Here is an 11,773-nt window from a genome sequence, read left to right on the forward strand (position 1 = left end):
CATACATTTCAATAATTCCATCAGCCTTCTGATGGAGATGGCACTCACCGTTAGAAGCTGTGAAATCAATCGCCACTGTGAAATTAATTTGAGTCCTGCACAACAAAGAGACAGAAAAAAAGGTAATGGTTATTTCAGTCATACTTCAATCTTGTGAACATTAAGATGCTCCATGTGTAATAAAAGCACATTATTAAAAAGCAAACATGGTAATAAATGCAAATATAGAGAGAATAAGGAAATGGATAAATCGAGATATCATTAAGAAGGACTCATAAATGTCAGTGTAAAAAATACCATAAAATCATAAAAATAACAAAAATAATATAAAGGTCATGTTCTGATGTACAAGACATTTGTGTGCATAAACAATATTTGCTCGTGTTGTATATGTTTTGTTGTTAGCTCAACATGCTAACATTACACTAATGTGATACTGAGTGTCACATGAGGAACCCTATTTGGCATGTGTGATTGATCATTTAAAAAACTGTCGGGTGTTCTAAATCACTCCCTTTTGAGGTTCCATATCATTTAGGTTGCTACCTTACAAGGTACCCAGATAGCAAGAACTATATGGCTGATAGCTGTCACATCTACATCTATTTTATCAGGAAATTCAAACTATATATGCCGTTTCGAGGCTCTTTGATGTGGTCTGACAGATCGTAAGTACAAGCGGCAGTGCGGAGAGCGAGTGAATATGATCATCCCTTTCTCTTTTCTATAGTTATAACACAAAATAAACATGAATGAACATCCAGGGGCAGATTTAGTGATTTGGGGGCCCCAGACAAAATACAGGAATGGGGTCCTATACAATTTCACACATTTACAACCTTGAGGTTCCTTTCACTGTTGCTTGCTGCTGCACGACCGTGTCCCATAGTTGTCTAATCTTTTAGATTTTTCATGTACATGTTATAAATAAAGGATTTCTTTAATGTTGTAAATCCCTTGTTCACATTTAAACAGGTTATAATAGTATTAGAGTAGGTTGGACATTAGGTGGTGCGTTGGGGTAATTTTCACTATGCAATTGTCTACACAACGCAAGGCTGTCTAATTCTAAACTTTAAAATATACATTTATTTTTATTTATTTTAATTGCACATTTCAATTAAACTGAAGGAAATTATAAATGTACATGCTTACGGATTATTTCAACCAAACATGAAGTGTGCCTGTGTGGAAAGTGACTGTGCATGGTCCTTCTTGGGTCTTTCATAAAAACGAGTGAGCGCCATTTAAAATAGGCCCTATATAATATGCACTGTTGCTTAGTATTAAAATTATAGCTTCATTTGCATGATATTTGTAGGGCCCTATGAAATCCATTTTATTTTCCCCAAATTAGCCTAAGTTTAATTTTTTCTGGATATTTTATCGTTTAAATTTTTCTGGATTATATAAAATTGTAACAAAAAACATGTCTAATTAATTAAAATCATGAAACTTGTTTAATTTAACAGCAATTTAGGCCTATTAAATCAAATGCAATTCAGTACACTTCAATCAAACCGCGATATGGACTAGTGTATGTGAATATTAAATGGCAAAAATACTATTTAGCTACTACAGACGACAACCGCGAGCGTTGCGCGTGCTTAAATAGCAAACTAGCAAACGAAAGGCACGTCTGCGCCATTCATTCCGTGACATTCCGCGTTACACAGTAAATTACGTTTTTATGAATAGATTCCGGGATTCAGTCCCCATTTTCTACATCGCCCTACTTTTGCTAAGAAGCACGTTCAACGCGGACGCACAGACGGCTGTCGTGGTAATGAATACCACAGCAACCACTTATGCCTCCACCCTGAACGCGCATCTCGCATATAAAAAGCAGTTTAAGGGGCCCTTGGGTTTTGGGGGTCCAAGGCGGTCGCCTACCTTTGCCTAATGGTTAAGTCCGCATCTGTGAACATCTCATGTCTCACGTAATCTCTCCATCAGTTTTTTTTCAACTCAATAAAACAGCTTGTTATCAATGTCACGAAGCAGCATTACCTTTACCTTAAGCAAGTCATTCAGTGTCCACAGCTCGTTACTTTACTAGAAAAATGAACTCTGTATTAGCCAACATATTCATTATATATTTTTACTCAATCTGTTAGTGATGTCTTAGTGTACATTTTTAATCTGCCATGAAAACAAAGTAGAAACATAATTTTATAGTTATATTTAGACATTATGTAAAAACTGCCTATGTGCATTTGACATGTTTGAGTGTTGATTATTGTATCTAAAAATAAATAGAAATTGTATTTAATAGTTTGGGCTCTGTTGTTAATTATAGCCTTTAATATTTTAGCTAAGTCCATTTTTTTTATCCTTAAGAAAATAGTCATAATAAAATTGTAATAACTGAATTTATTTAAATACAGAGCCACAATTTGTTTAGTAAAACACTGTTTAATAAAAAAGATAAAAAAAACAATTGTTGTTTTCTCCTCCTGCTGTACCAAAAATACGGTGGCCGAGAGAGCTCAACGCGCTGCAACTTAAGAAAACACATGCAAATTGAAAAAACACCAGCAAATTAAGAAAACATCTTCATCAGTTTGACAACACACGCGCTGCAAATCCTCACAACACATGCAAATGAAGAACCGCGCTGCAAATCCTCACAACACATGCAAATGAAGAAACGCTGCAAATCCTCACAACACATGCAAATGAAGAAACGCGCTGCAAATCCTCACAACACATGCAAATGAAGAAACATGCTGCAAATCCTCACAACACATGCAAATGAAGAAACACGCTGCAAATCCTCACAACACATGCAAATGAAGAAACACGAATCAAACCTTAATTTCAAAACCAAGGAACTGAATCGTCATTTTTGTGTACCACCCCTAATGTTTTCATTATTATGTATAATATTAAGTAGTATGTCTAAAAATAGCATGTTATTAGAGTAGCTAATGTTTTGTTTATTTAAAAATGGCTACACAGCAGCACTCATGTCTTGGGTGGTAGAAAAAGAGAATGTGTGCAGTGTTGATTCGCAGTTATTAATAATATGTGCTTGTCTTAATAGTCAAATAATATCTAATATATGATACTAATTATGGTACACTAACGTTCTTTTTTTCTCTCCTTTTAAGTGACAGACTGACTGTGATTGAGAAAGACTGGCGAGATTTACTAAAACAAAGTATCAATAATTGTACATTTATTCACTCATTTGACATTCACAACATGGCACACTTCTGTTATCTTGTGTATTGTACTTCTGCTATTAAAATTCTATTGTGTATAAAAAAAGACTGTGAATCAATTTTTGTTCCAGTTCTGGGCCGGCAAACACAGTAATCTTGGTCACACTTTAGCTGCTGATTTGGGCCAGATATGAGCCAAAGGAAATTTGTTGACTGGGTAGATGCCTATGTAAGCAGTAGACTAGAAGAGTATAAAACAGAGTGAATTTTATGAGGTGTACTCTGAGTCTAAGACATATTATGGTGCTTTTCTAGGATAATAAAGGCATCAGAAATGAATGATTGTTATTTATGCATGTGTGTTTTTCTCTTATTTGTGCTTGTAACATTGCATCAGGAGAATAGATAAGCAGGATACAGGATGGGTGTGTGTTTGCTGGGACATTGAGCCAAGCTAACTAATGCCGTAAGTACAGATCTGTCTCCTCTCATTAGACTGCTCTCATTACCGAGCTTACAGCTGCAGTCACACACACACATCCCCAAACCAGAAATACACTCTTAAAATGTGTGCGCAAGTGTGTGTATGGTCCTGTCCCCTGATCGTTAAATATCCCAGCATATCTAAAACTAACCAAAAACAACATTATTTTCATAAACAGCAACAAAAATGGTCAAGTAAACATGAAGCACCCAGACTGGAAGGCACACTGTTGCCTATAGTAGGCACACTGTTAACTTAACACCATGCTAACACCAAAGCCCAATTGGAATCAGTTGTTATCACACTCTCTCTCTCTCTCTCTCTCTCTCACACACACACACACACACAAAAGATATGAAGAATATTTCCACTGTTATTCATTCAGTCATTCATTCCATACAGCAAAAGTCAGTGGGGTCCAAAACAATAATGACCCTCAACTATCAAATCAGTCACACATGAGGGCACATAACTGGTTAGGATGCTGCCTTAAAAGGTAGCTGCTAATGTAAACATTGGAAAGTGATATCCTAGTGATTTCACAGATGAGAAGGAGCATGAGACAGCTGAGTAAAGATATCCTGCCATTACTCACATTCAGTTGAGACTGAGCCAGTCATACCATCTGTTAGGATAATGCTTACAGCTCTCAGAAAACATGTTTGTGACACACCACACACCCAGTGTGTCATACAGGCACATTTGTTGTTGCATAACATTTTGATTTTCATAATTATTCCTGTTTTCATGAGATTTTGACTGGTTGGCTAAAGTCTGAATTCATTCTTTCATCCATTCGTTTATTCTGTTTTCATAAATTTATTCATTCATACATTCATTTATAATGTCCAAATTAAATGGACAAAACTCACACTCCAGAGAGCAACAAAATAACCAGTTCAATGAAAAAATTGATTTTATTTCATAGATCAAGCAATCATGTAAAAAAACTCTACCATAACTATTAAACATACTGTATGTAGTTGGCCATTTGACTTCCAAAAATGTCCACAGTTATGCAATTAGGTTAGGTTGAAGAAAAGAAGTCTTAGTAATCTTGGAAGTAGGAAATGTTTAGGTATGATATCCAAGGTTCGTCACAATCTAACAGCTGCAAAAAGAGATATTCAATCACTACACATGCAATCATCTGCTATCATTGTCTGATAAGGTTTGCAAATGGGGAACTTTCATGTGCATGTTTGTTTATGTGTTCTTTACTTACATAATATAACCTGAAAAATGTGTAAAGTAGTTTCCTACTTATAACTTACAAGAAAGTGCACTCAAATAAAAGGCCAGAATGTATTCATTCATACATTCATTTATAATGTCCAAATTAAATGGACAAAACTCACACTCCAGAGAGCAACAAAATAACCAGTTCAATGAAAAAATTGATTTTATTTCATAGATCAAGCAATCATGTAAAAAACTCTACCATAACTATTAAACATACTGTATGTAGTTGGCCATTTGACTTCCAAAAATGTCCACAGTTATGCAATTAGGTTAGGTTGAAGAAAAGAAGTCTTAGTAATCTTGGAAGTAGGAAATGTTTAGGTATGATATCCAAGGTTCGTCACAATCTAACAGCTGCAAAAAGAGATATTCAATCACTACACATGCAATCATCTGCTATCATTGTCTGATAAGGTTTGCAAATGGGGAACTTTCATGTGCATGTTTGTTTATGTGTTCTTTACTTACATAATATAACCTGAAAAATGTGTAAAGTAGTTTCCTACTTATAACTTACAAGAAAGTGCACTCAAATAAAAGGCCATCACAAACAAAAAAGAAACTATGATTTGAGGCGAGGGGAATGTTGGCAGTACAACAAAATTGAGCTTCAATTTTATGCAAAAGCAAAGCAATGGCAGTGGAAATAGTGAAGCTCACATGATCTTCCACCAAAATGGAACCCCTACAAAAAACCAACAGCAGCACAACAACTCGGCAATCTTTAACAATTCAATCTCTGTTACTTATGCAAGTTTAAATTTGAATGATTCCTGGATGCTTCTTTTCTAAGTCATGGTACAAAAAGGGCAACAAAGGCATCAGGCATGCATAGCGTATAATTCACTGAATATACTGTACATATAAATTTATTGTGCTAGTCAAGAAAAGGTTTTTCTTTTTATGTGTAATGTTTGAGGCTAGTTATCCAAGCCAGGTGAGGCTAGTCAACCAATACCATATATAATTGAAGGGTTGACAGAATCAGAATTCTGTCAGAAACACTGGACTAATGTGTACAGCTTGACGAAAGATCATTCAGGCCACTGGGACCATTGCAGGCCACAATCTTGATTGATTCTGGCATGAACTGAAAGCTAGTGAGGGCACTTGAGCAGAGGTGAACATGACAGTATTTCCAGAGGTTTCAAACAAACTGAACAGCTATGTCCTTGGTGCACTTGAGGGGACATCTGACAGTAGTCTACTTGTGAAATGACTAGAACTTAAACAAGGAGCTGAGTGGAATTGGGGTCCAGATTTTTCTTATGTTATGGTGAATGATGAACACAAATGGTCTTCTAGGGTGACTTCAAGTTAACACACCTTTAGGTGACAGGTTTTGGCTGGAAATAAGAGGAAGCCAATTTTGTTTTTAAGACTGTGCATGAGGTGATGAGTAGTCCTCAAGGTCTCTGTCAGAGAGGATGTATTGTTCTCTAAAAAAAACAGACGTACAGTGGGTATAGAAAAGAATCACCCACCTTTAAAATAATCACATTTTGTTGCTTTGCAGTCTGAATTGAAGATGGACACGTTTTTTTCCCAGCTGTATTTACTCAGTGCAAAGTATAGCATCCGAGTGAAAGATATAACACTGACATTTCAGAAAAAAACAAAAACAGAAAAAGGATCACCCCTTATATCTTTCACTTGGATGCTATAAGGTGCACTGAGTAAATACAGCTGGATAAAACAAAAACTGTGTCCATCTTCATTTCAGGCTGCAGAACAACAAAATGTGATGATTTTAAAGGGGGGAGATTCTTTTCTATACCCACTGTAGATAAAAAAAGCGTGATGAAATGTACACCTGCATGTGATCAGCAAAGCAGCGAGAAGAAAATACATGCTACTAGATGACAGTGCAGAGTGATTTAATGCAGCAACAGAAAAGAAAGAGCCCCAACACTGAGCCCTGTGGGACACCAGCTCTTTCCTGCTCTTGGAGATCTAGATTCCTGCAGGGTTTAGATCCAACTCCAATCAAACACACCTGAACCAGCTAATCAAGGTTTTGGGGTTCATTAAAAATTACAGACAGGTGTGTTAAAGCAGGATTCAGAAGGAAGGTAGATCTCACAGAGCAGGAATGAACAGCCCTTGTGTAGGTACTTGATGAAGAGGACAAATGTGAGACGTACCTGACTATAGCAGAATTCATAGCAGAATCAAATGTCCAAAGAAGAAAAGCATCCATCAGAAGGTTAAAGGGGAAAAGATCATAGCCATGTACTACATGTATTCCATCCAATAGGGGATGACTGTTTCATAACTGAGAGCTTTGTGGTAGCGGCAACCTTTTGTGGTACCTGCAATTTAAGTGTTTGTAATGGGGGTTGTTTCTGTAAATGCAGGTGTGAAACTCAGTGTCTGAGAAAATGAGGGTTAGAAGATGAGGGCTGCCTCTGCCACAGATGGGACTCAGATGTTCAGAGAATATCCGCATGAATATCAGGTTTCATTATTTAATTAAATCCCAAACACACTTGCTTCTAGGATTGTGGGTAAAGCAGAATGGTATTGGTGTGAGTAAGAGAAAATGAAAAAGTCTTATGGAGATCAGCTACTTCATATACTGCATATTTAAAATGTATCCATGATATACAATTTAATCATGCAATCACAGTACAGTGGCAGAGCAGCTCACTGATTTCAACAGTTCAGTTTTATAAAAAAAACTATTTTCTGTCACAAAAAAATATTATTATTATTAGAAAACATTGTCAGAGATAGAATTTCTGGCCTGACCATACCAGGAAAGAAAAGAAATTGAGCCCTGACAGAGATTGATTAAAGCCAACAAAAGCCATCACACTGGGACAGCTTTCTATTGGCGTGATAGAATGATTAATAAAAGCTGAGTTTTTGTTATTTTCCCATGGTCTCTGGAAGGCTGATGAAGTTCTCTGTATGCATGAGCCTTTGGCTGGAGAAATGTCTTGTGACATAAGCATGGGAGACGACAGATGTTGTTGACTGGAGGTGAGAGGACATTGTCCATATGGGGACGAGTAACTTCAGGGGAATGAAGCAATTTAGTCAATACAGCATTACTTTACTACAATATACATTCTACAAGCCACATATGCAGGATCTGTCCACTTATATCCATCATAATTTATTTCCTTTGTCAATTATATTGAAAAATATAAGCACTAGTTTCCCATATATGAAAATGTATTATGTAATATAGCACATTATATTTTGCAGTATATTCCCATATATTTTTGTTTCGTAAGTGCTCTTGCTCTTCATTCACCTCCTATATTATGGTTAGGTAAGTCCTATTTTGTTGCATATGAGAGCTAATTAGCTGTTATGCTAAGAGATGGAATACTAATGACAGTAACACTGAATCCATTCTGCCAGTTGAAATCTCAATAGATCACAACAGATTAAAGCAAATAAGGGCAGAGCTAACATGCAACAGCATAACATTGTTAATGAAATCATGAAACTCTGGATCTTCTCCCTATAATGTATAAAGACAGCTAGTGTGAGTGTTAGTGTGACTCAGTCCAGGGTGCAAAATCCTCCTCCAAACACAAAAACTTGGCTGACAGCAGCTGTCCTTTGAGAGAAATCAACACACAAAGCTGTAATTTATGACTGCAGATGCTTGCCTTCTCCTTTAGGGCTCCCAAATACCAATTAACTGATTGTATTGCTCTTCATCACAATGGCTGTCTCTCTAGAGCGCTGTGCTCTTCATCTCCTGCAGCTAATGAGGTGCACTCAACACTAGTGTCAATCACTACTCAGGGACGCCCCAGAAAGACAGATGACAGAGAGATGGCGATGAGAGCGATAAGAGGAGAGAAGAGTGAGAAGATAAGGGGAGAAACACTAGCTGTTTATCACAGTAAAGCATTCAGTAATAGCAGTTCAAGTAAGTGTCAATTAAATGAAAACAGAGTTAGCAGGGAATATAATATAATATAAAAATATGAAATATGACACTTTTGATGATTGAAATATTTTCTAGGTGGATTTGAAATGTTGTAAATAAATGATTGTTTAATTTAATAAATGTAATTTAAATTAACATTTTAATTTAATTTTTAATTGAATGTTCATTTTAAATGTAATATTTAATAAATCAGAGCTTTGATGTGGATTGTACTGCAATTGGTCAAAAACATCAATATCTCAAGAATTCAGATGACTTAAGAATTCTTAAGAATTCAGTTGATATACAGTACAATAACAGGTGTATATGTATTCTGTATGACCAAATGGTCATTTTGCAAACTTTCGTTCCTCTGCATCATGAGTCTCTGGAACAAGAGAGCCTTCAGCCTTTTATGTCTGGTTTGTGCTTTGGTATTGATGTTCCCATAGCGTCAACGCCATGACGTAGAGTCGAAGTTCCACTTCGAAAGGGAATGTCTCAGGTTACGTATGTAACCCAGTTCTCTGAGAAAGGAACGAGACGCTGTGTCTCATTGCCATGCCTAGGCTATGCCTGTGTGCCTCCTTCTGGTAAGTAGAATTTGATGGGATGCATTTCAGGCTTCTGTTTATTGCCTTGGCCATGCACTACATTGCATCACCATGTCATTACGTTCTGCCAATCAGACACGTGCTTAAGGCACCGGCTCACACGGAAGTGTTCTGATAGCGTCAATGCAATTACGCAGCTTCTTGTTCCCTTCTCAGGTAACCGGGTTACATACGTAACCTGAGATGTTTTTACAATTATATTGGAGAGCCGAAAAAAAAAATTAAACTAACTATTGTACCTAACTACAACTTCTCTAACTATCTTTAAATCTTTGTCTTGAGCAAGTACGTATCAACTTTTGCTCCAAGCCGTTAAGCATGCTCATAGTTAGTTGGAGTATTTTGCTGTGGGCTACAGCACAAACACTGTCATGCAGAATTACACTAACAGTGTTTCATACTGCAATAGCCAACAGGTGCAGAGCAGTTTTTATCACGGCAGAGGAAAAATGTGCATAAATAGGGAAACCGAAAATGTGGTTGCCATTACGTAATGTGAGCGAGTTCTCGACAAAATCCATTTACAGCCCTACACAACTTTCCCCTTTAGCCATTCACACAATGACGTGCACTGAAAAACAGCTGCCATTACTGCCAAGAAACATTGCTTTGGAGTTGTCTCCTGAAAAATAACACCACAAATAGTGCACTTGCATGTGCATGTCTTTCTATTTGCTGTACATGTTTAAAGGAATATTTCAGCAAAAAATTATAATTCTGCTATTGTGCATTCTTACATGTTGTTATTTTTGTTCATGAAATGCAAAATTAGCTGTGCAAATGCAAACAGCTGTGACCATGGCTATAAAAGCTCCAGAAGCAACACAAGAATCATAAAAGAAGCTTATACACCAAGTATAATGACGATAATGAGACATACAAATGACAAAACCACATTAAACCAACATAATGATTTCTTTTTTTGGATTATATCAATAAATGATGAGCTGGACATTCCAGTACTGTTACAGGAAGTGTGAGAGGACACATGCAGACTGTACCCTCCAGGAGTGGACAAATTCAGCTCGAGTGCACTGACCTTTCACCAAAACATCTCAGAATAAAAGGAAGGAGTAGCCATTAAAACAGACGTCTGGCGGTGCGGTGTCAGAGCAGAGGTGACCGCAGTTTCCCTCTTGTCACCATAACGAAAAGCATTACTCAATGTAGGTGTGCGATCTGCCATGCATGGATGCACCCTGCCTACCTCTCGCATTTAATCGCACATACATAGCAAACACCTGAGTTAAGATTAGCAACCCAGCCTCAACTATTATCTGCCATGAATGGATTTGGTCACTCATGGTGTTTGTATGAAGTCTGTCATCTGTACTGCCAGTGTAATTACTTAGAAGACCTCAAAACGGACATTAAGAATCTGTCGAGACCTGCTGTTGAGGACGAAGACTGCGTTGGTGGTGGTTTGGGATCACAGCTAGCTACAGCTGTGTTGTCACCACTGGTAATGTGAGATTTTAAATTTGCTTTCCACAAGCATGTGTTGTCTGTTGGGCTTTCCACCTCAGAAGCTGATGGTAAAGAAAGAGAAGTGTGTGCGAATGTGCAAAACATCACTTACCCGCCTTTGATGTAATCCAGGAAGGTGACTTCAATATCAACAAGAAATGACAGCAGTGTCACCTGAAAACATGAAGTCAGAAAACCCCATGATGATTCCGTGTGTTGTCATGTCGCTATATCAACGTTTCATGGAATCTTCTAAGTATAACTGATTCTGATTCAAGTAAAGAAAGACTGCCCCAAGCATACACAACAAAACAGCAGCAAAAAAAAAAAAAAAATGGAGAAAGCTTCTTTGAAAATGTACCTTGTCAAGCTACAAGCTAGCCAAAACTCAAAGTACAGTATTACAGTATTTATGCTAAATTTAGTCTACTACTGGAATGGTAAATTAGTCACATTTTTCTGACTGGCAGGTCAACAGTTTTACTAGCTATTGCCATCCTTGACATGGGGCGAGATTATCTATAGTAAGCACAATGCACATTCAAAACAGATTTTCATTTGATCTTGTGTTTACATTTTATTTCCAGCATTAAAAGCAGCCAAGTAGAATGTGCATGAAATTATGAGTGATCCTGGACTAAGACGGAACGAAGATAATACAAATTTGTGGGGATAGACGGCTGAAACGTGTTCAAGCTGTTTGACAGCATATCTTAAATCTCATGAGGACTGTAAATTGCATAAATAAATTTGTAGTCAACAAAGGCCAATTTACACTGCAAAGGTGCCATTATGCTTCTGAAGTGGCATTTAGGTGTTTTCACACAGATTATTTAATGTTGTTGTTATATATATATATATATATATATATATATATATATATATATATATACTATATATATATATA

General features: G+C 36.8%; 1 protein-coding gene across 1 annotated transcript in view; it reads right to left on the minus strand.

The window, feature by feature from the left end:
• Positions 1 to 11,773, minus strand: part of LOC107566841 (copine-8) — a 180,693-nt gene that overhangs the window by 33,330 nt on the left and 135,590 nt on the right. The window contains exons 13-14 of the mRNA XM_016252400.1: positions 10,979 to 11,040; positions 49 to 95 (exon numbers count right to left, since the gene is read on the minus strand). Coding sequence (XP_016107886.1) covers positions 49 to 95; positions 10,979 to 11,040 — 109 coding nt within the window. The remainder of the gene's footprint in view (positions 1 to 48; positions 96 to 10,978; positions 11,041 to 11,773) is intronic.

This window comes from Sinocyclocheilus grahami, unplaced genomic scaffold (genome assembly GCF_001515645.1).
Source record: "Sinocyclocheilus grahami isolate Dianchi unplaced genomic scaffold, SAMN03320097.WGS_v1.1 scaffold1104.1, whole genome shotgun sequence".
NCBI classification, from domain to species: domain Eukaryota; kingdom Metazoa; phylum Chordata; class Actinopteri; order Cypriniformes; family Cyprinidae; genus Sinocyclocheilus; species Sinocyclocheilus grahami.